At 38.8% G+C, this 24,143-nt stretch overlaps 1 protein-coding gene across 8 annotated transcripts in view; it reads right to left on the bottom strand.

Annotated features, from left to right (window-relative positions):
• Positions 1-24,143, bottom strand: part of NCKAP5 (NCK associated protein 5) — a 409,981-nt gene that overhangs the window by 88,954 nt on the left and 296,884 nt on the right. For all 8 annotated transcript variants that reach the window (XM_064451091.1, XM_064451093.1, XM_064451092.1 and 5 more), the window contains 3 exons: positions 19,192-19,260; positions 12,293-12,331; positions 6,129-6,248 (listed from right to left, as the gene is read on the bottom strand). In XM_064451091.1, coding sequence (XP_064307161.1) covers positions 6,129-6,248; positions 12,293-12,331; positions 19,192-19,260 — 228 coding nt within the window. The remainder of the gene's footprint in view (positions 1-6,128; positions 6,249-12,292; positions 12,332-19,191; positions 19,261-24,143) is intronic.

Raw genomic sequence — 24,143 nt, 5'->3', positions numbered from 1 at the left:
TGGGTTCTCTCACTTTTACCCTTCCAATTCTTTCCCTCTCCAGGCTGTGTGGGGCTTAGTTGCTGGCCAGGGTTAAACCACGTCAGTAATAAATGAAACTAATATAGCCAGAGAAACACAAGGAGAAAATAGATGCTTCAAGAGTCCTCCCTGATTCGTTCTGGAGTTGATAAAGTAGAATTTTTATGATGGAGATAAAATGGCAATGAAAATATAGTTCAGAATGAGAGATAACGTAAATCTTACTATTACAAATATTATTTTATACTATCCCAACTATGAAAATTTTATTACTTATTTAATAAATGAATCAACTCAATAAATGTTGTTACTTGCCACTTTTTAACACATTTACTGAAGGTTCTCTGCATGCTTTATAAAAAATCTGTGACAGCAAACTTCTGGGTGAAAAGTGAAAACAAGTCTTCATCCGTGGGAAGAATTCAGCTAACAAATAGGTTGAATTTATATAAACAGAGATACATAGTACAATCAAATTACTGTGATATCTATCAGAAGGCAAACCCTGACCCGTGTTATCTCAGTAACTTTATACAAGTCATCATTGTTGCAGAAGGAGGTATGTAATATCAGAATCCAGTTCAATCTCATTAGTTATATTTTCAGGTAGGATTGGAAAAAGAGGACTAACTAGAAGAAAAAGATCAGTGTCTCAAGACTGAGCAGTCTATACCTGATAAACTCAGAACAAGTGTGTGAGACAACATAGCTAAGAAGTGGAAAAACTCCATAACTTGGTGATTTTAGTAGTTTAAAGTGTCTTTGAGGAAAACACTGCAGAATTTAGAAAAAATAAGACAAAGGCAGAAATACAGTGATATTGACATTTACATTTTAAAATATTTCATAGATGCTACACATGGCCATGGGCAAAGCAGAAGTGTTAAGTTTTATCTAAGGCTTCTTATTCCTACTCTTGTACCCTCTCTTTGGATTTATCTTATCCCTTCAGCAACTTTCTGTATCATAGAATCATAGAATCGTTAAGGTTGGAAAAAACCTCTAAGATCATCAGGCCCAACCATCAACCCAGCACCACCATGCCTCCTAAACCATGTCCTAAAGTGCCACGTCTACACATTTTTTGAACACCTCTAGGGATGGTGACCCCATCACCTCTCCGGGCAGTCTATTCCAATGGCTGACCACTCTTTCAGTAAAGACATTTTCCCTAATACCCAATCTAAACCTCCCCTGGCACCACTTGAGGCCATTTCCTCTCATCCTATCACTGGTAACTTGGGAGAAGAGACCAACACCCACCTCACTACAACCTCCTTTCAGGTAGTTGTAGAGAGCCATAAGGTCTCCCCTCAGCCTCCTCTTCTCCAGGCTGAACAACCCCAGCTCCCTCAGCCACTCCTCATAAGACTTGTGCTCCAGACCCTTCACCAGCTTCGTTGCTCTTCTCTGGACACACTCCAGCACCTCAATGTCCCTCTTGTAGTGAGGGGCCCAAAACTGGACACAGGATTCAAGGTGCGACCTCACCAGTGCCAAGTACAGGGGCACAATCACTGCCCTGCTCCCGTCGGCCACACTATATCACCTCCATAAATTTCCCTCTTCAATTACAACCATTTTCTCTCTACCCAATTTAAATCTGAAGTCTATTATTCCCAACTATTTCTCCCACTGCCAGATGAAATACAAGGTGGCTCAACAAAATGGAGTTCCTGGTTTTCTTCTCCCAATGCTCTCTTGCTATGACAGGCAGAATTTCATCTCTTTTTAGCGACCACATTAACTAAGCAAAATGAAGCCTGCTTGGGCAGAAGCTACTCCTCTGTGCTAGTTTTTAACTAAAACTATTCATCTTCTTCAGATGGTGCTGGGACAGAAACACTTTTCCAAAGCTGCTTCATTTTAAGAAAAGAGATTGGCTGAATAAAATAAAATTTAAAATAATAGGTGATCAGGCTTCTCTTTATTTATCTACCCTAATATTGGCTCTGTAAATCACACCCTTCAGCTAGAAAGAATATCCCCAGAAAGACAGGGTAGCTCTTAAAATCATCTACAATACGAAAGAGGTAACAAAAAAAAAAAAGCTTGAGTTATCTCTTTTTCCTCCTTACATTTTCCATCAGCATTACTTAGTCTTTTCATGAGAGGAGTGACATATCCTCTGTGTCACTCTCCCTACAAGCAGTAAGCACACCAAAATTTCTAGTAGCAAAGAACTTATATGGTAATATACATAATCAGATGCCTCAAGAAAACATGCATATTTCTTTTAAAATACTATTAGGGCCTTTGATTTCATGAGTACTTACACTTCTTGTAAATGCATCAAAGTGTAACACTTTTAATAGCAGTTTTACAGTGAAGGATTCCTGAAGCAGTCATGAAAACCTTACTACTTTTTTTTTTTAAATTGGTAGCAATCAGTTTTTCTTTTCATCTGTGTGAGAACACAGTGCAATCGGTACAGTATACGGGCCACTATTCTGAACAAATTCAGAAGACTGGTACCAGTCTTTTCACTGAAAAAAATGTGAATGGTCTGATTTCTAAGACGACGACACCTAAATCCTGTATTATGTGCTTAAAATCAAATATACAAGAAACCTAGGGCAATGGTGAAATAGGTTTTTTTTTTAAGAAATCTATGTTTCTGTTGAAATTGAAGATGTCAAGAATGTTTATGGTTTAAAAATAAGCTTACTCTTTAAGACAAGAGTCTTCTAATGTCAGTTACAGAATAATTTGATGGCAATATATAATCAAATCACAGAAGCTGATATGCAGAAAAAGTAACTAATACTATTTATTTTTCGCTTATACCCTCTTGTGCAGCATTCTTCAAGATTTTTAATTGCACTGAGTGTGTATACTCCTAGGATGAGATCAGCATGTAAATAAAATTGAGCTGTATTGTATCAGACAGTACAGGGAAGGTGAAATTAACACCACATGTGTCGCCCCACCCCCCAGCCCCTGTTGGCAGCATTTGACAATTCACTTTGATTAGGGTCATGATTTAACAGGAATGTCCTTAACCACATATTTAGCACTCTTCTATAGAGTGACAGATTTAAACAAATGTTTAGCTACTGCTCTAAGTCTGGGATGTATGCATTTCCAGGAAGACATAATCTAAACTGTGCTTCAATTCTATGCAGGCACACAACAATATTTGCTTAATTTCAGTCCTAAGGACTCTTCTTCAGATTTTACATCTCAGACTGCAAGATCACAGGCTGCACATTTATTCAAGTCTGGAGCACAGTTAGAGGATAAATAAATTTCTGGAAAGGCACAAATTTTCTGAGGTTTTTCCAGTAAAAAATTAATATGAAGTGTTTTAACAGAAGTTCTTAATTTTTGGATGAACAATGCAACTTCTTCTCTGCTCTTTTTCCCCAGATGGTGTAAAATCTATTGACAGCAAGAGGGACATAACAGCAAATTTTGCTGCTGTCTGGGAGATTTGGACTTTGCAAATGATCTTAATGTTCTTTCTTCCTCAGCCAATAAAGTCAAAGCAAGTGAAAAGAGGGGAAAAAATCTATACACAGTAGTTCCTGCCAAAATGTGCAGGAACAATGATGTAAAATAGTTTGAATCCCTCAGGAACACCTGCTAGATCATTTGGTTTTCTTCCACTTGATGCGTGTTCATCTCTTTCAACTTCTTTCATAGCAGTGACACAATCCAGTTTCAAGGAACTCAAGGCAAAGCATTAATCCCACTTTTCAGTGAAGTGGAAGTAACACTTCTGTAACATTCCCAGAATAACCTGGCTTTATTATTGCCACACAAGGAATTAGGAAGAAGAGCCCTATCTGTAATGTGCATCGTGTGTGCAAAGAATGTGCAACGTATAACTTCTGTGCAATCTAACCCAAGACTAACATAGACTAGAGTCAGACACTTTGGAAGCAGAAGAAAGCAAGCAAGCAAGCAACCAATGAACCAAGCAAGAAAGAAATAAAGAAAAAGAAAAAACCCAGAACAAATCAGGAAGAAGAAGCAGGTGGTGTGACTGTCAAAAGCAGAAGTGAGCATGTTGTGGCGGATGTATCAGAAACTCTGAATGGATAAAGATAAATCAGTTCTACACAGGAGTGTATGAAGGATGAACAAGCAGGGAAGAAAGCAGGGGGCAAGGGAGAAGAAATCAAAAGATTTCTACATAGATCAGACCCAGGAATAACTAAGTCAACACAAAACCAAGAGACAGAACAAGAATCTAAGAGTAACACAAGAACCCAGATCCCTGTGTGTGGTGGTGCAGCCTCCCTGCCCTCTCGGCCACTCTGAGATGTCGGGATAAGCCCTACTGTGCTGTTATCTTGGTCACAAGTGCAGTGACTTGGGCGGAGGCACCCCCTGGCCACACCTGGGCCACCCACGGCCTGAATTGTGCACCAGAATGACTCGGCACCAGTTGTGGCCAGAATGGGAAATACTGCCCAAAGCCAATCATCTTGAGATCCTATAAACTGCGATCCAACAGGGAGACCCTTGAGCTCTCCTGGACTGCAGCAGGCTGTGTGACCCAGTATCTCCTCCTGGGCTGGGACGCCTCTCAGGGTAGATTTTGCGAGGATTGAAGGATCATCTATTGACGATTTCAAGAGGACTCAAAGGCCTGACCGTGAGGTTCACTGACTGTTGCTTGATGAATGCCGGCTCATCAAAGTGAGTAATTAATGAAACTCATGTAAAGGGAGATTTTAATCATATGTTAACCTCTGTGTAGGGTGTGGGGGTGCAATTTGAACTGTTTGTCTACCTGTCTGTTTGTATGTGTGCAATCTGATTTAGAGCTGTTTGTTGGTCTGTCTGTGCATGACCGTGATTTGAATAAACCTCATCTGTGTGTGCAACCCTGTTGCAAGTCTTGGGTGAGCCTCGCCATTCTCGAATCTTTAACTAAGTCACTATTTTGATTGTAACAAATTTCATTGAATCACTCTGTTAAATTGGCTAAGGCTTAAGAATTATATATAACCTAATTTTGTGATCTATCTCAAAACTACTAATAAATCCTAAACTGCTGCTAGACCAATACTGTGTAAAAAATCTTATTCTGCAACTCTGTGATGGTGACCTGGCACCACTCTGCCTTTGCTTTAGAGCTTCACAGTAAGTACAGCTATTTGCCCTCACCGTGGGGATTCCCTGGCCTTTAAACACAAGTTGGTGAGCAGACCATGTTTCCTCAATAAACAGCCCAAGCTGATGAGACTTAGCAACCCTCAGCTGTCAAACAGCAGTGCAAGGGCCCAATTTTACTTTGAGATACAGATGCACAGCATCAGAGGATTTAAGTAAGGTACACATTTAATATCACTTACCTACCTGACATGACTCAAAATTCTTCTCCAAAATGAATGAATTTTTCTCTAATAAGAAATAAAATATATCGCTAAAAACCAGATTTTGCCCTATTGTTAGAAACCTGCAGAGTTTTAATTAGTCCTCATTTACTGTTCTAGCTCATGGCCAGATTTATTGGAACTTCTGCAAAGCAATTCTACTTCTACAATTCTACTTCTACAAAAGGATGACATAGCAATAGATTAATTCACAAATTTGGTCTTTCCCAAATGAAAAGGGATACTGAAACAATTCTTACTACTCCAGAATGGCAAAGGAGTGGGAGATGGTCAACTGGTTTCTCAGCTATATTCTCCCATAAAATATTGGGAAAAAAACCCCACTCTAAGCCTGTGAAGATGTACTTAAGTCCTTGTAACACATGTGGTAAAAGTTAAATGAATGGGCTGTCTTCTCACAGGAAATTACACTGTTCACCATCAAGCAGAATGTTAAGGAATCTGAGCTTCTTCCCTGCAGAGGGATAATGAACCCATATCATTCCATTTATCACAGTGAAGAAGCACCTAAAAAAGTAAGCTACTCTGCAGGTGTGCTCCTTTCTCCACATTTGCACATAATATGTAGTCATAGCTGACTGGCATACACTTCCAGTTTCAATGGTATCAGATTATAGATAATGGATATTCTTCTAATATATTAAACCTATCATCTGTCATTTCCCACTTATTGACATAACCTTAAAAAGAAGGAAAATATTTTTTAATTGTGAGAAATATAAAGCTCATAGCTTGCTTTCTGCAAAGGCCATTTCCTACCTGAAGAAGGAGGTCAGACGCTGGTTTGACTCTCTGCTGGAAAAGAACACTTAATGTTCGATTCTGTTGTTCCAAATCAAAAACTCTTGTTTTCAGCTTTATACATTCCTCCCTCAGATCCTGCAGCACAAGGGAAAATAGGAAGATTAGAAAGCAGGTAACAGAAGCACTTAAAAAGCTCTAAGTAACGTCAGATTCTAAGAGGAAATACATATACAACTTTTAAAACAGTACAAATCAGAAAAATGTGCTACTTGATTTTCTCTGGTTGTTTGATCATCACAGGATGACATTAAAAAAATCTTGTAATGAGAAACAGTAGTTACCTGACACATCCTTTTGGAGTTTTCTGTTAGTATAAAAAGTGGCTTTGCTAGCAATGTGTTTCATTTTGCAGACGACACAAAGCGGAAAGCAGCAATTAAGATATGAATATTGTAATACACATAAGCTAAGGAAAAAGCATAAGCTATACCAAACCAGGAAGAAGTTCAAAGTGGTACTGTGCCTTCAAGGTACTCTTCTGAAGTCTGATCCCCTCCTTGCTTTTTCTGGAATAACCAAGTCAGCATTTCTGGCTGGCTACTGTGGATGGTCTGTATCTGCCCCACTGTAACTTGCCACTGTAGAGCTGGCTAGGCCACAGTGAGATGTTGGTGCACCAGACACGTGTGCACCATGTGACATTTCCAACTTGATGTACCAAAAAGCCTTAAAATAGGCCATTAGAAGCAGAGGTGGAGTTTAAAACCTCTGCATGCATCTTAAGGCACAGGACATTACTGTCAAAACTGAAAGATGCTGGTCTTTTAGCCTGAGTCAGGCTGAGTCAGGTTCGTCATGAACAAGCCATTAATGGCTTTGAGATAAGCAAATATCTATCTATCTATCTATCTATCTTCAACGTAAGACCTGCTTTTCCTGGCCACTTGAAGGAATAGAGAATTCTATCAGAAAGAGGATTTTGGAGAGAGACAGAATCTGATACTTGGCCTTTCAGCATAATTTGTGCACTTGTCCATTTTGAGGTGTGAGAGCTTCATAAATCAGGAATAGTGGTCTCCTAATAAAGATTACATATAAAAATAATAAGCTGCAGCCATAAAAAAATTTAAATCTCAAAAATACTTGCCCATATTCCTAAAATCTAGGACAGTTACTGCCCTGTGGTATTGCCTAGCTGATATTACTTTCCACCATATGAAGGTGGAGAAACAGGCCTCTGGATCCCCATATGCTGTCCTGTCAATACCATTAGCAACATGATGACCTAGCCTTATAAGAAAACAACTCAGAGGAGGAAATTGTAGTCATATGTAGATTAAATTCTTGCCTACAGTTGCTCTGGTCTCCACTGTAACCAGCACTGAGGTTATATGAGGTGAACACACAATAACTAAGCTCATCTTGAGACCTCCAGAGAACTGTCAACATCTTTTTATGCATATAGTATGTATCAGATTTTACGATACTACTGGATCGATGCAGTTATTTTCTCTTGATAGTTTCTTAATATTTGTTTTAGGTGACTGCAAGTGGCTGTTCAAGTAAAATTGCTAGACCCTTCCCAGAAAATCTTAGTTTGATGTTTTGTAAGCCCTAAAGCTTTGATTTCTGTCAGTGAGACCTCTTATCTCTGGTCTTACACAAGGCAATCTCTATCAGGAAACTGGAAGAATCCAGACCCGTCATTATCTGCCTTTCACAAATAATCAGAGAATTTAAAACCAAGCCTTAGCTGTTACAACAGTGTTTAGCATTTCAACGCTACTAAGTGCACTGAAAGGGAAAAATTATTCACAGAAACTGCAATGTAGAAAAAATGTAAATCTTAGCAATGCCTCTGCTCAAAACCTTCCTATCTTACAGTTTTAAAACCATAAGATTTGATTCAAACTTTAGACTTTCTGTAAAAAGTGAAATATAAGATAGTAGATTACGCGCCTAGATGCTATAAACCGTGCCAATGGTAATGCCACATGCAGTGCAGAGGAGAAATGAGGCGCATTAAGGTAGCACTATTCTGGTAAAATAAAGTCTGAGTTTAAAAAGTTGAATTCCTAAAATTACCAATTAATATGACTACCAAATGTCTGAAGCATGTAATTTCTCTACTCTGGGCAAAATGACCAGCTATTAAGATAATAATCTCCCAAATATCTAAGGTATTCCTGTGGTCTCACTATAGTAATATCCCTGAGCATCTCTATTCTTACTTTTTATGTTCAGTATGAGAATCGCTCTTCTCCAAAATGGGATTCAATGCCCTCATTAGAGGTTCCAGAAATACACTGCTCTTCCTCTGAAGATGCTTCTTCTGTTTTAATGCTTAGTTCACTTCTTTTTTATTTCATTGATGAAAAAGAAGAAGAAATAACTTTCATACAGAACCCAGATTAAAAAAATATTCTCCAAATACACTCCTGTGGAGAAGGGTAATATGCAAATAGCAGATAGATAGATCACAAAACAATTTCATTAATGGTGTAACTCAAATTTCAAACTGCCAATCCAGGTTGTACGTTAAAAAAAAAAAAAAAAATCCAGACCCCAGCACTCCTACCATCTCATGTCATATGAGAAGTCTTTGGGCGGAAGGAGAAAGAATGGATGCTTCCAGTAAGTATCAGGGGAATCAGGCTTGTCTCAAATAATTTTGTTGTTTTTCTGACTTCTTAAATTTCCCAGAGGTAAAATTTTCTATTACTAAGTGGTATAAAGTCCATATAATTTTGCTGCATAGAATTGTGAAATTTTGCTGTGTGGCTAATTCAGCACAAATCTCAATTTATTATAGTTTCTCCATAGTCACGGTAAAAAAAGGCTCTCACATTAGAGAAATTCTATATGTATTATAACAAATTATATACTTGAAAAGTGCACATTTAAGATTGTAATTCCATTTCAAGGTTTCAGTGACATTGATAAATCACTCAAGCTTTGCTCACTCAATTTGTGTCACCAGAATCTCTCAGTGGAATCACAGCCTTTCCACATACTGGCGAGTACACAGTGCTTTATTCGTTACATTACAGCATGTACTTAATTTAAACAAAAATTAGTCCTTGAGGGACAATTTCAAATTCACAGCAAAGCCTATGCAGTGTGCGTTACTGTACAAAATCAGTCTTCTCCATTTTCTGAAAGCTCTCAGCTTTTCCTCATGTCTCACTATGCCCCAGAGGAGTGTTATCTCACTGTGGCATGACTGGCTCTGTCTTACGGCTTAGCTGCACGATGGTAGATTTATCTGTTTACCAGTTACTATTTGGATTCCGATATCTACCTATTTGGGACTGGTGCGAGAAGTCCAATTTCCTCTTTATTGTACGCTATTGTGTTCCTGTCTTTTCTTATAAAAGGACTTGTATGAAGGTGTCAGGAGCACTGTAACAGTTAATATTCATTAGCATTTAGAAGAGTACCCTCTTTCCTCTTTCGATGGATATTAAATTAGCTGTTATTACTCAGTAATAGGTAAGCAGCTGTTAAATTCCATCAATACTAAGTAAATCACTTTATTAAATGTATTCAAATCTGTTTTTATTGTATCCATATGAACTCCTTGGTTCCTATGGGTTTGGGAGGATTAATTGCTGAGAAAGTATGTAGTCATCAAAATGTCTGACGCCTTTGCAAAGGGACTGAGGAAGCTCCTCTCTTCATTTGGGAAACAACCATAATATTCCCAAACTAGAGATTAATATATTGAGATTAACTCTCTGGTAAAGATCTAATCACATATGGTTTTATATTACAAAATGTGGATGAGGCTATTGTGTGTATTAAGATGAGAAAATGCCTCCATTTCCATTTAAGCTGTACTAAAACACAGATTTGGGATTTTTTCTAAAATAGCTGAAGTTATGTTTCTAAAAGGTGTTACAGGAGTAGCTGTGCAGACTGCAGTCCTCTGATGATGCACAGACCATACAGCATATGTGTATACAGAGTACAGGAAGAGTAATACAGCACAGATAGCAGCAGTGCAAGCTTCCCCACATGTTGTGGTTTGCACAAATCACCTCCAAGCTACAATGTTTCCAATTACTGTAAGGCAATATCCCTCTTCTAGCATAAAAGGCTTTGCTGTGCATCAAAAAACCATGGGATTGAACAAGGATACTTTCATCCCTAACCTGTGGTAACGCTGTGTTGCTGTTTTGTGGCCACAACTGCTGGGTGAAGAGATTTAGGGAACGTTATTAATTCTGGATTCCTGATGCTAGCTTGGGCCACAGGAATATGTTATCTATGTAATGGGAAACTGCACCCTCCAGAGTCTTGCATCACTTGCCTTGGTCACCTGGACATCTCTGTCTTCAGGGCAGGATACCCAAGAGCAGACTTAATGGGATCAGAACGTCTCCCTGCGCATCTTTTAATCTATCCCGTATGCTATAAAATTGATTCACAAAAAATCTGCCGAGTAAGAAGCTAAGGGTATCCAGCCTTCTCCCTGATGTGCAGATGGCTGAATGCTACCTTCTGCACCTATCTACCATGCACTTAGGTGCATATGCTTATGGGTGTGGATGTTTGTCTATCCTACTGTCAGGGCACACTGCCCACTTTTAGGAGTTTAGCTGGCAGAGTTCAAGGTCAACTTGTTCATGTCTCAGCTGTGCAACAATCACCTTGCAGCTATGCCCACACCTAGGCTCCTGCCTCCTTGATCCTGAGCTACGTCCTGACTCCCTAGCTTGGCTTCACCCAGACCTGCCTCCTTGCCATGGACTTGCCCAGCAAACACGGGACTGAGGCTGACCATGATCAGTGCCTCCAGGCCTGACCCTGGCACTTGATGCTTAGCATCCTGCCTGCCCTGCTCAGCCCCTGCTCACCCCCTTTGTGGGGTGTTCTGCTCTTCTGAATGATGGAGGCTTTGGAGCCACTCTCCAAAATATATTCCAGTACCTTGCTATATTTGCATCTAGAAAGCTTTTGGGTGTGTGGCAGAGTTTTTTGATTATTTTAACTTTGTGTTACTGCTGCATTTTAAGAACATTATTTCTTGTCCTGTCATTCAGTGTAGACAAAACAGTTTATATTCTTCTTGGCATTATCTGCACTAAAAGACTGTATTTATGTCTCTTTCAGACTTGTCTTTTTAAAGCTAAATGATCCAAAGAATTTAATAATGCCACATTCATCAAGTGGTCTAGATCTTATAAAGGATCGTTTCTTGAATATTGAAGGATTCATAGCTTATTATTATAGGTATTTATACTTTGTTTGCTCCCCCCCAATGACATAATGGAATCATGTCTAACTCAAAGACCATTTTTTTCTAGAACTGTCCTATCCTTTATTCCCTACCCTCTCTGGGCACCTAATTATTTCTGCTTATATGTATTACCTTGCTTTTCTCTCTGTTTAATTTCATCTTTCTTTTTCTCCAGATCAGTCCTTCATTTTAGCATGCTAATTTTTAATTTTACTCCTCCCACTAGGTTCTGTTGGAAACAACCACACTTCATATCCAGCCTTTTGAAGTGTGAATGGAAACTTCAGTCATGACTTGATCCAGAACTGATGTTTATAGAAGCCGCAGTGAATCTTTTCATTCTGCCAGGTTTGCAATCACCCTACAAGATCTTTGCCTGTGTCATACTTCCTTGCTCACCCAGGAGAATGGAGTAGGAGGACATCAAAAGGTTTTTTAAGACTATATACACATTCTTTTTTGCTGGTTCTCAGAGCACAAGTAGAGTAGCTGAATCCCTGTTCTATATACTGAGCCTTCATTTACTCAGGGAAGCACAGGCCCACACCAGAAAATCTTTCCTTCCACTGAATGCGAGTAAGCATCCTAACTATTGACAAGCCCTGCTTGGGAGTGACATAATTCATTATGGATAGGGAATGGAAAAATCGCCATCTGGGGGAAGCACTGTCAGTTGCTATTGTCTCAATATAGGTAAACAATAAGATTTAGATATGGGTCCTATATGATCAAGACTTAAAGACCTATAATCTCATGGTTTTTCATTCACTTGTATTGCAAAAAACTTGATTTTGGGCCTGACATGTGACAGTCTTGGTAATTAAACGTGTGAACATAATTTTAAAAATGTATACCGTATAAGAATATATATCTCTCAAAAGAACAATGTGCATCTGCAAGCTTTAAGTTATACCACAATACCCAGACCACAACTTACCTTCTGAGTAAGTAGTGCCTGAACAACCTGATTAGCTACCTGAAATAAATAAATAAAATTATTTAAGTATGTTATCATGTGTGTTTATGCATAACAGTACCTTCTTTTGTGGCTTTACACTCCACTTTCCATCTACAACCACCACCAATTCTAGTATTTTTATTATTTACTAGTGTTTTCATCAGATAATACTAGTAAGCATACAGGAAAAGCAGATTAACTACTTCTGGCCTAGTTCTCATTATAAACAAATGTGCATTGTGTCAATTGCAGTATGACATGATAGACATTTTGTTAACTTCTGTCACCTCTTCTTTGGACTAGATTAAGATTTCACAGTCTATATGCAGCTGGTGTGCATCAGCATGGATTGACTGCATTTGCTAGCGCTGATTTTTTACCAGCTGAGGATGGAGTCCTGAATGTTTTCATGAAGTTTAATTGTTTCTTGATTCAATATTGACAAAATGGTACATCTATCATGACAAGCAGAAACCATAAAGTGCCACAGAAAATTGAAGTACCTCCTGTCATCAGAATGCGGTTGGAAGGCATTCACACCACACACCATAACTGACTTGAATGAGATTACACAGCATTGATTAGTAGAACTATATATTCAACAGGGAATTTTTGAAGTTATTTTATACATTCTTTCTAATTTATATTTACCAGCAGGAATAGGGGCAGGGAAGAAGAAGCAGCAGGAGGGACAGAAAGAGGGACTGAGATAAGATTTTCTGTTGATCGTGTCTAACTTGTATGTTACGTTTCTAAGGTAATTATATATGCATATGTTATTGCACAATGTGTTTGCCTATATTTTTACTCTGGTATTTAGGCAGAGCAACTAGAAATCTCACTCTGTGCAAAAAGAGACAGTGGTTATGATTTCTGGTTTGGTTTTGGTTTTCTGAAATTACAGTAAAGCATATGCAGGTATCACCAAATCTGCATTGTTTCATCTTAATATTGGCAAAATAAAGAAAATAACCCACACCATTGATGTGAACCGAGTTGTGAGGAAAGAACTGAAACTAATTCATTTCTGTAAATAATTCAATTCTGTTAGATCCAAAAGCTACATTTGATTTATAACCTCATAAAATTGCCTAGTGTAATTTTTCCTTCTCCAAACTGGTCCCTAACTTAAGGTGGCCTGTGGAACAATGGTCCCATAAAAGACCTCTGTACATGATTTAACAGAAGACACAGACTAATATTAGAACAGTAATAACTGACAGAAGTAAATACGTTACAGCTTTGAAAAGCCATGTTCCTTGCCCTGTAGGCTTTCAGGATCTACAACTGACTGTTTCTTCTGGCATGTACTTTTAATGTCTGTTAGCTCTACCTGAAAATTGAACTAGCCATATTGAATACATTATTTCTTTACTTTCTGACATGGAGTTACTTTACCAAGGAAGAACTAAAAGGTGCTTTGAAGTGTGTACCAGTCACTCGCAACAGAAGAGCTGACAAAATTACTCCCATAGCTTTTTTTTTTTAATGGGGGTGTTGGTTGATGAGAAGCTCAACATGACTTGGCAACGCATGCTTGCAAACCAGAAAGCCAAATGTATCCTAGGCTGCATCTAAAGAAGGCTGCAGAGCAGGTCCAGGGTGGGGATTCTGCCTCTCTACTCTGCTCTCATGAGAACCCACCTGCAGTGTTGTGTCCAGCTGTGGGGCCCCCAGCACAAGAAAGACATGGACCTGTTGGAGTCAGTCCAGAGGAGGGCCACAAAAAATGATCCGAGGGCTGAAGCACCTCTTCTGCGAGGACAGGCTGAGAGAGCTGGGGTTGTTCAGCCTGGAGAAGAGAAGGCTCCAGGGAGACCTTTTTGTGGCCTTTCAGTACCCAAAGGGGACCTACACGAAAGCTGGAGAGGGACTTTTTACAAGGGCATGTAAGGATAGGACAAGGGCTGATGGTTTTAAACTGAATGAAGGTAGATTTAGATCAGAGAGAAAGAAGAAATTCTTCACAATGAGGCTGGTGAGGCCCTGGAACAGGTTCCCCAGAGAAGCTGTGGATGCCCCATCCCTGGAAGTGTTCAAGGACAGTCTGGATGGTGCTTTGAGCAACCTGGTCTAGTGGAAGGTGTCCCTGCCCATGGCAGCAGGAGTGTTTTACTAGATGACCTCTAAAAGTCCCTTCCAACCCAAACCATTCTATGATGCTATGATATATTGCACAGAGAAATGTAAATGGCATAATCTTCCAAATGGGAAAAAAACCTGAACTTGCTGATGTGTATGTGACAAATTTTCCAGCTCAGGTGTATGAAGTTAGGTATCTAAATGAAAGTACCTGACAGTGATCCATAGCTCCTATAGATCTCAATGAGATATGTAAGTGGTTTCTTTACAAAATGAGGTTATTTTATTCTAATATCTAGGAACTTGGCAAACTGTGTTGCTATTACCATTCAAAGATTTTCAGGACCGTATTCTTGGTTTTCAGCAGGAACAGAGGGGGGAAGCCTTCAGTAAAATGTTCTGCAGTTAGTAAAATTAATTTAGCAGTCAATAAGTGGAATCATATCCAAACTTTTGCATTGGAAATGAGGTTGCCATTCCACTCCTACAGCAGTGCTAGTGTCCAGATGGAAATAGACTGCTAAGGTAGCAGATCTACCTAATTTTTTTTTACAGGTATCAAGAGACACCACAGATATGAATGAACAACATAAGCCAGTACTACAAAACTGATAGTCAGAACTACCAAAAACTGAGGAAACTGAGACCATTGAAGACAGAGGGACTGACTTCTGAGATGCAGAATATATGAAATTGCCACTGATATGAGGCAAACCTGCAGCTCAATCCTAGTAAAAAGCAGGCTGTAAAATGACTTGACCTGTGATTGATGCAGTTAATCAAGGTGAAACAAGGAATAGAATAGAGATGGCCAGTTCCTTAGTCTGCTATTATGTAGGAGATGCCACTGCTTGCCTTCACACTGCCTGCCTTTCCTTTGAACTTAATAGCCAAGATCTTTAGGTGAGGTTTCCTTTTGTGGATTGCAATAAAAGAGATAAAAGATCCAGCTTCACTTTTTCCTTATGCAATTATGTTTACATATACATGTTATAAAGTGGTCTTAATAGAAAAGATATAAAAGAATGAATCAAAGAAAAGAGGCCCTAGTGTAACATCTATTACACCTTTTACAAGTACTGAGATTTTACACAGCTGCCTTCAACTTACGGTTTCATAAGCACAAAGGCATTTCAAGTGTACCAAAGTGAAAGGTCTTATATTTTATTCAAATCTTAAAAATAGAATGCCTTTTTAAGACAACTTTGTGTTTTTGATTAGCTAATTCTTAAAACATCAGCAAAAATATTTACCCTAAGTTGCACAGTTTTCTGTGTGTAAGTATGGTGAAGCTAGACAGAAATCTCAGCCAGCACAGGGATGTGAATAGACATGTCGTTGCCATTTACGAATAGAAAGGCAGCTGAATTCCAGGATAGAAAACTAGGATTAAGCATGTTAACGTCAAACCCCAAAGGTATAAGAACACAATCCTGGTTTTTGCATTAAATTTTTCAGAAAGAGAAAGATATGTTTATGGAGCATTTCTGAAATTAAATTAAATGAGCTCTTTTCTTATTTATCAAATATTGGAACATTTCAGTAACACCTTCCAAATACTGTTCTAAAGTTGTATATATGTACACTTCAGAGATGAACAATTAGTTTAAAATCAGTGAATATTTATTAAAATTCATAAAGGACTCATTTCAGCTTGACCCATATTCTTTTCAGATTTCATCTCTATGAACAGCTGAGTTTCATTGAATTTTACCATGAAAATTTTTACAGAGCATGCATTTTTAAGTCACAGGTGCAAGCATTCATACAATATTAAATGCGGGACATTTTATGAATGAAAAGAACTATGTAAGATCATTGATAAAAAAAGAAAAATGAGAGAAAATAATGGCAGGCATAGCTTTAAAAACTCAGCTCTGGTATCTTTTTGTCAAACATTGACAGAAGAATCACAGTGGCTATTTTTACTACCTTCATACGCAACTTAATGGCCACCAACACCTCAGCAGAAAGCACACTGTGCATAGCAAGTGTCCTTATTACATTGCTGTTGGGGCCTGAGGGACCAAGCAGGGACACTATTGGCAGGGTCGCCAGATTAAACGATGCTTGAGTGCCCTAAGCAGAGTTTGCCTGTGCCCAGGGGAGAGAAACTGCAGTTTGAGGATGCTCAATGATGAGTGAAAGATGGCAGCATTCTCCCAATAGTTATCAAATGATGTTCCCACCTCCATTACCTCAAGGGCCTGTCAAGCATCCCAAACATGTAACTAGCCAGAATGGCCAGGTATCAGCTTTGGAGGTGAGCACTCCTTGTATATCAGCCCAGAAGTTCAATATACTCATAACTAATTGGACTTCAGAGGCAAAAGTAAAATCATGGTTGTAGTAGGCACTCAAATGTTTTGGTGGCAGGTTTAGCTGTCTCAGATTTGGGTGTGATCATTCTCAGGTACACCTGTGTTCATCCCTTTAAACCCATCAGGTCTCCCTGGGGTAAAATGGAGCTCAGCACAGATGGATATATAGCTGTAGAGGATACATCTGCTCCTAAAAACTGCTGAAGAAGTCCTTAAGCCCAAATTAGGCAAGGCCTGAAGACATTTTCACCTTCAAGAAGTGGGGTTGGTGTAAGGTGAGTTATGAACAGAGGAAGCATCAGCCTTAAAGGAAAAAAATTTTCAAGGGTAAGATTCCTCCCCCCTTCCCCATAAAAATATTTATGGAAAGCATTTTATTTTCTTAAGATCTCCAGTAAGTATCCCTGTTTGGAAAGGACTTTGCCACATACCACCCATCCTCAGAAGACTCTGGTTGGGAGTGAGGGTTCTCACAATCATTGATTCTGTTATTTACTAATTATATTTATGTCTCATCTCCTATTCTCTTTATTATTACTACAATGAAGTAGGGTGAGAATGTGTGATTTCTGGTAAAGCTCCACCAAGGGAATGTGCTTAGGCAGGTGCTAACTTGGGACTCCTGCAGAATTTGCAGTTATTAAATATGGTTTTGTTGTCTGAGTCACTGGCAACAGCTTCACCTCAGTGATCAGGAAGGACTAGGTCCAAGTTTGTATCAGCTAAAACAATGCGGTTACAGAGCTCTTGCCAAAGCATTGTGGGCGCTGAAAGGCGAAGAAGAAAAAAGTGATACCAAGCCATGGGGAAGGACAGGAGAGGTGACTGCACAGAAAACAGAAGCCAAAAATCAGAAGATAAGCAAACAAAAACTAAAGCAGGGAAGCACAAAACAAAGGTGATGAGAAGCACTTTCTCCTGAAGAAGTTGGCACAATGTGAGAAGATGGATACAGCTGTGATAATATGGAAGAACTGAAAACAGCCAACATAATGTTGAAGATAATAAAAGTTCAGAGCATAATTATTCACTTTTTAAACTGCAACAGCGTGTAAAAAACAGAACCCTGGGTCAGAAATCCATCATGCTACTGCAAACACAATAAAAACATATCTTCTGTCCTTATAATCTGTATGGAGTGTTTTGCTGGAATGGACAATTATGGTGCTTTATTCATTTCCAAAACTAATTATGCAGGCAGATTTTGTCCTAGACAATCAGAAAATAATTTTAAGCTAAGCTCTGTAATTTAAACTAAAGTTAGTAATTTTATGGTAATTTCATCCTTATCAACAAGACATCCAAATATCATTCAAGTGTGCACTGAATGGAGTGACTTGGGCCAATGCAGACCAAGGCTCTGCCGGTATCCCAGGGCTGCAAAACAGACAGAGCATAACCCAGTGGGAAAGTGTATCTGCAATTCTTTTACTCCAGCTCCCTGATAAAAACATGCTATGGTGGCAAAAGCGTGGATTTGCTGATGAAAACCTGCATTAAACTGGAGGTTTCTTGTACCAGAGCTGTCTTGCTCATGCCAGTAATACTTCAGCAAATGCTAATTAAAAAACTTAAAAAGCTGGCATGAAGACATGAATTGTCACCTGCTATGTGTGGATTGCACACTCATGCACTCTTTTCCCAAAGCTATAGCTGAGATGCTGGTGTAGTTTTTGTTTTGTTTTGTTTGTGTGTTAGCTAATTATTTTTGCTAATATACATTGTTGTTATGGAACCGGTAAATGATTTCTACTAAGCAACTCTTCGAGTTACTAAAAGTCTTAAAACTACTTAAAGCTTCTGTGTATGCTGAAAAGCCTTATTTCAGGATAAATGGGAGGAACAAGTAAGCACCAGTTTATATGTAAAGGAGAAAGCTGCATACAACAGGAGATACTAGACATTTCTAGAATGGTAAGCATTGCTAGAGTGCTCAGATGGTAACTGATGGCTAAAATATATTGTATCTGTGACTGGAAGGTCTTATCAGAAGCTGAGCCATAGAGCAGAAGTGAGCCAACAGCTAGAAAAAAACCAGCATAAAAAGCTGTGTATGTAACGCTAAGGGGGAGCTGAGAGATTAAATTCCCTAGTTTCAGAATATATTACATAGAAAAGCTGGGGGATTTTTGATGGAAGAAGCCGCTGCCACCTGTGTTCCACTCTACAGAAAAGGAGTACACAAAACCTAATAGGCAAATTATAATTTCCTCCTCCTAATTAAACCAAACCAGTTCCAAATATTGGTCACAGGGTTATCAACTTTTTGGTGGAGAGGTGTGGTCAAAACAGGATTTACAGCAGAGGTCATGGAGAACAGTATCTATGACTGCCAGATACGTCTTCTTGGAATTAATTAGAATGAGCTAATACTAGAAAATAGCAGAACAATGTCAACCTTGTTAGAAAGGAAGAGATTCATTTTTGTTCATTTAATTATAGTACCAGGTAAGAACAACCTTTTAGCTACCTTACCTCATCAAGACATCTTTCATACTGTTCTCTCTGACTTTCGTTTTCCAGAGCCAGTGCTGAATTCTCTGCCTACAGTAAAATAGAATAAATAAATATGTAAATTAATCAAAGGGTATCTTGTACTACATGACAATTCATAAATTCTCAGGGTGCTTATTTTGTATACTTCTTTAAGATCTAGAATAAGAAGTACCATACAATTTATTTTGCTACAAGTTGCTATTTTGAGTAAAAACAGAACCGACATTCGTTTATGAGATTATTCACACCATGCATTACAATTTAGAACAATATCAGAGCAGATATTCCAAGTATGCCCACAATCTCATCTTGTCAGATGCAATAGAGTTGGCAATGAAACATTATAGACGACATTGGTATATCTTTTCTCCTTCCGCCTTTTCTGTTTAGAGTGAACTTACTATCTGAGAAAGCCACTTGGAAGGAGACAGAGGCAGCTGCTATCAAAAGGAAACAAAAGGCAATCTCATGTAGACCTTTAACTGTGGCAGCTCTTCATAAGCCTGGTTTTGGCAGTGGGTAACTCCAGATGCCCTGGTCATACTATAGCTAATTGGTGAATTACACCCCCTAACTGAACCAGATAAATTTATTAGTCTTTACTTAAAAAACAATTCCTACCATTTCAAGAGTGAGAGAGGTATTTTAATACATCTGAATGCAATCTTAAAGTCAGAAAATTTTCTCTCAGTATGTCAGTTTAAATATAGAATCATAGAATGGTTTGGGTTGGAAGGGACCTTTAGATATCATCTAGTCCAACCCCCCTGCAATGAACAGGGACATCTCCAACTAGATCAGGCTGCTCAGAGCCCCATCCAGCCTGACCTTGAAAATTTCTAGGGATGGGGCAGCAATCACCTCTCTGGGCAACCTGTGCCAGTGTTTCACCACCCTCATAATTTTTTTTTTTCCTTATATCCAGTCTAAATCTCTTTCAATTTAAAACCATCACCCCTGTCCTATCCTTACATGCCCTTGTAAAATATCCCTCTCTGGCTTTCTTGTAGGTCCCCTTCAGGTACTGGAAGGCCATAATAAGGTCTCCCCGCAGCCTTCTCTTCTCCAGGTTGAACAACCCCAGCTCTCTCAACCTGTCGTTATAGAAGAGGTGCTCCTCTTTTTGTGGCCCTCCTCTGGACTGACTCCAACAGGTCCATGTCTTTCTTGTGCTGGGGGCCCCACAGCTGGACACAACACTGCAGGTGGGGTCTCACGAGAGCAGAGTAGAGGGGGAGACTCATCTCCCTTGGCCTGCTGGGCAGCCTTCTTTTGATGCAGCCCAGGATACAGTTGCCTTTCTGGTTTGCAAGTGCACATTTTTGGCTCAAAAAAAGTTTCCTGTGGAGTAGTGCCTTTCACCTGTCTTTAATTTCCATTAGGCTCATATTTTTACATAGTGCAAACTTCAAAATGGCACAATCTGGTATGTAAATTACAGTAAATCAATGTGTTCTTCTATATATTATGACGACTTTAGGAATTCTTTCAGTATTGGAAAATCTCTAAAGTGTGCTGTATACGGCTGCATCAGAGAAAGTTTCAACTAGCTTTCTCTTAAAGACTGAGAAACTAAAAAATTATATATAATCTATGAGTTAAAATTGGCTCTAGAAACCTCTCTGCCTCCCGTGCATAACTTCACGTCATGTAACCATAACACCAAAATCAATGCATTCACATAATTACAACTATTACGCAATTTACATTACTTGCTTCCCTTTAACCTTCTGTCAACCTATAAAAGTTACTTGAATGCTGCTTCAAAAGAATGGTGGTTATACAAAGCAACAGTCATAAATATAGTTAACATGTGTAATTTTAGAGAAAACCTTAATGTAATGTACTGTATTGAAAGATTCTGTGGAAAGATGCACAGTTCTCTCTTCCTTGTTAAGAGAAGCCAATGATTCAACAAAATGAAAATCCCAAAGTCCAATAAATTAATTCATTAACAACAATTTCAAATTCAGGTAAACCCTAAAATGAAGACCAGGAAGAAAAAGTAAACATACATAATTATCCAGCATATTGAAAGAGAGTAAAGATTAAAAGGAAAGTAAGAAACAAGGGCATATAGAGTTTACCTATTTACAAGTCTAAATAAACAACGGTATAGAATCCATACTTTATCTTGAGGGTACAATTAAAGCCAGCAAAGGTGGTAAAATGCTCTGCATCGTATTTTCACAATGTCACCTACCAATGGATTCAACATATGGCTATAAAAAGTCTATGGGCGATCCTGCAGAGAGCACTGTGAGATGAGGCAGCAAAAGGTATAGATGCAGAAGTAAGTAGCAAAGTAGAAGCAGAAGCTGCAAAGCAAAAGCAGCAGTAAGAAATCAGAAGCTGGAGGGTAAATAGTCGTCCATACCAACGAGACTCTCATATACAGTTATCAGTTTGCTTTTATAGACACATTGTTGCAGACTGATAAAAATAAAGCGATGTTTGGTACATAAAAATGTGTTTCTATGACTTAAAGATTTTCAGATGTTTTCTCTATGAATATCACCCTAAAATGCCATCCAAAATAAATTCTTATCATAGAATCACAGAATGGTTTGGGTTGGAAGGGACCTTTAAAGGTCATCTAATCCAACGCCCCTGCAGTGAGCAGGGACATCTTCAACTAGATCAGGTTGCTCAGAGGCTTGTCCAGCCTGACCTTGAACACTTCCAGGGACGGGGCATTGACCACCTCTCTGGGTAACCTGTGCCAGTGGTTTCCCATCCTCATTGTAAAAAATTTCTTCCTTATATCTGGTCTGAATCTACACTCTTTTAGTTTAAAACCATCACCCCTTGCCCTGTCACAACAGGGTCTACTAAAAAAATCTGTCCCTATCTTTCTTATAATCCCCCTTTTAAGTACTGAAAGGCTGCAATAAGGTCTCCCCAGAGCCTTCTCTTCTTATTGTTTTGAAGCAATCATTGAACGGTTAGTTTGCACAGCCTTTCATTCATGCATCTTGGTTTACCTATGAGTTTAATTTCCTTAATTTTCATTTTCACTAGCATAAAAATATATTGTATTTTATCCTAAAATAGTTAGGGCAGACCACTCCCATACAGAGATGTCTAAAAGAACTACAACACATAGCTGTACTACACAAACTACCCAGAGAGCTCCCCATATTTCTATTACTCCATAGTTTTGAATGCCATGAGGCTGTAAAATGGAAGCTAAGTCTTCCTGGATCTGTTAGCTAAATCTCTTTCCAAATAGGCTACAAAAATTAGGAAATCTGAACTAGACAGTGTTATAAATAAAGGCTACATTTCTGCTCTTATCAAGCCACAGTGAAAACATCTGTATAATAAAACCCTTTTTCACACCACTGGCTTCAAAAGTGTAATGAAAGGATGTAATGCAGTCAGTGTTAGCTTGACTTTTGTGCTTCTTGATTGCTGAGCAAATCATGCCTATTTATTTGCCATTTTTGTAATGAGGACTGGACTAGAAGGGAACGCTTGACTGACTTTCCTTAAGATCCTGTGCCAGTTCCCACAACATGGGAAAACTAGTCCTTGATATACTAAATCACTCAATATTGCAACTGAATATTTGCTAATAATCCTCATTCATCCAAAAGTATTCATTTGGAAAATTTGTAATAGCACTTGTGGTCTAAAACCCCTGCATCCTAATCCAAACCTTCATTTATTTAACAGAAACCACTGAGTTTTGATGTTATTGTAAGTCTGCTCAATTTTTGCTCAAAGGCATCTGCCTACCTCCAGTATTGCATATTCTAGGCATCTTTTGCCAGTTAAGCAAAGTACGACTCCATGGAGGAAACCACTATTACATTTTATTTTCATTTTTATATTCAGGCCATACATACACTAGGCTAAGCTGCAACAAGAAGTCCATGCTTCTCACAACATGAAAGCTATTGCACACTTGCAGGCATCCAGAGACAGTGGTAGAGAAGTACTGACCCCCAATGCAGTCACTTCTCCCATATATAACCTAGCAGGGGACTAGGCAGGAAAAAAACCTAGATTACTGAGAACGGTACTCTCTTAGATATCAGCTGATTTCTATAGTGATTTCTAGTTCTAGGTATAGCTGTCCTCTAGGAATTTAGGTATATTTTGTAATACACTTAGAAATAAACCATCTCTGTACCTCAGCCTCGCAAACACCCGAAGTGATGCAGCGCAGCAAACCGCTGCAGACAAGCGACGTTCAAGGCCTGCCACCAGTGCCTACAGGCAAGCATGTCTCTTCTTGGGGGATCAGGTCTCAAAGCGCAGTACCAGTCAGTCTGCCAAAAATAACCATGGCTTAATTTACCATTAGATGAAACATTATGTGTTGCTTTTGGTCATTATAGATTCAAGGATTCTACAAATCTCAAAACAGAGGCACTTCCTAGTTCTGATTTGGAAGAAAGTATTTTGCACAAGAGTCTCTCCAAACATTGGAAAATTTAAAGATTTCAATCATGACTCGGGTAATGCTAAACAGCCTTCAACTGCCTTAATTAGAGGCAACTTTGTTCTGAATTGTGAGACTCAGTGTATGGAAAATCAATTTGAAAGTGAAAGCTTCAGACTACTTTGTATAAAACAGAGGTTGCCTTGTATTGATACCATTGCTAAGATACAGTCATTACGAGAGACTTTGTCAACTCTAATTTTAATCCCCTTCTCAGGATGGAAAACATAGCCCTAGTAATGATGAAGATTATCTTCACGTCAGCTAACAGCTCTCTCTCTCCTTCACAGATGCTGAAGAACACTCTGTATTTTCTCCTATAAGGGCAGCTGTTTGCACTGTTTCATTTGAGACTAGTAACAGACAGACTGCACGCCTGATGCACTGAGGTCTAGTCCTGTTCCCGCTGAAGTCAGTAAGAATCTGCCATTTATTCCCCATGAGTGTAGATGCAAGTCAGGTGCAACAAAATAAACTGTAT

The sequence above is a fragment of the Phalacrocorax carbo genome, chromosome 5 (genome assembly GCF_963921805.1).
Source record: "Phalacrocorax carbo chromosome 5, bPhaCar2.1, whole genome shotgun sequence".
Taxonomy (NCBI): domain Eukaryota; kingdom Metazoa; phylum Chordata; class Aves; order Suliformes; family Phalacrocoracidae; genus Phalacrocorax; species Phalacrocorax carbo.
The sequence above is the reverse complement of the archived record's forward strand: the minus strand, read 5'-3'. Positions and strand labels throughout refer to the sequence as shown.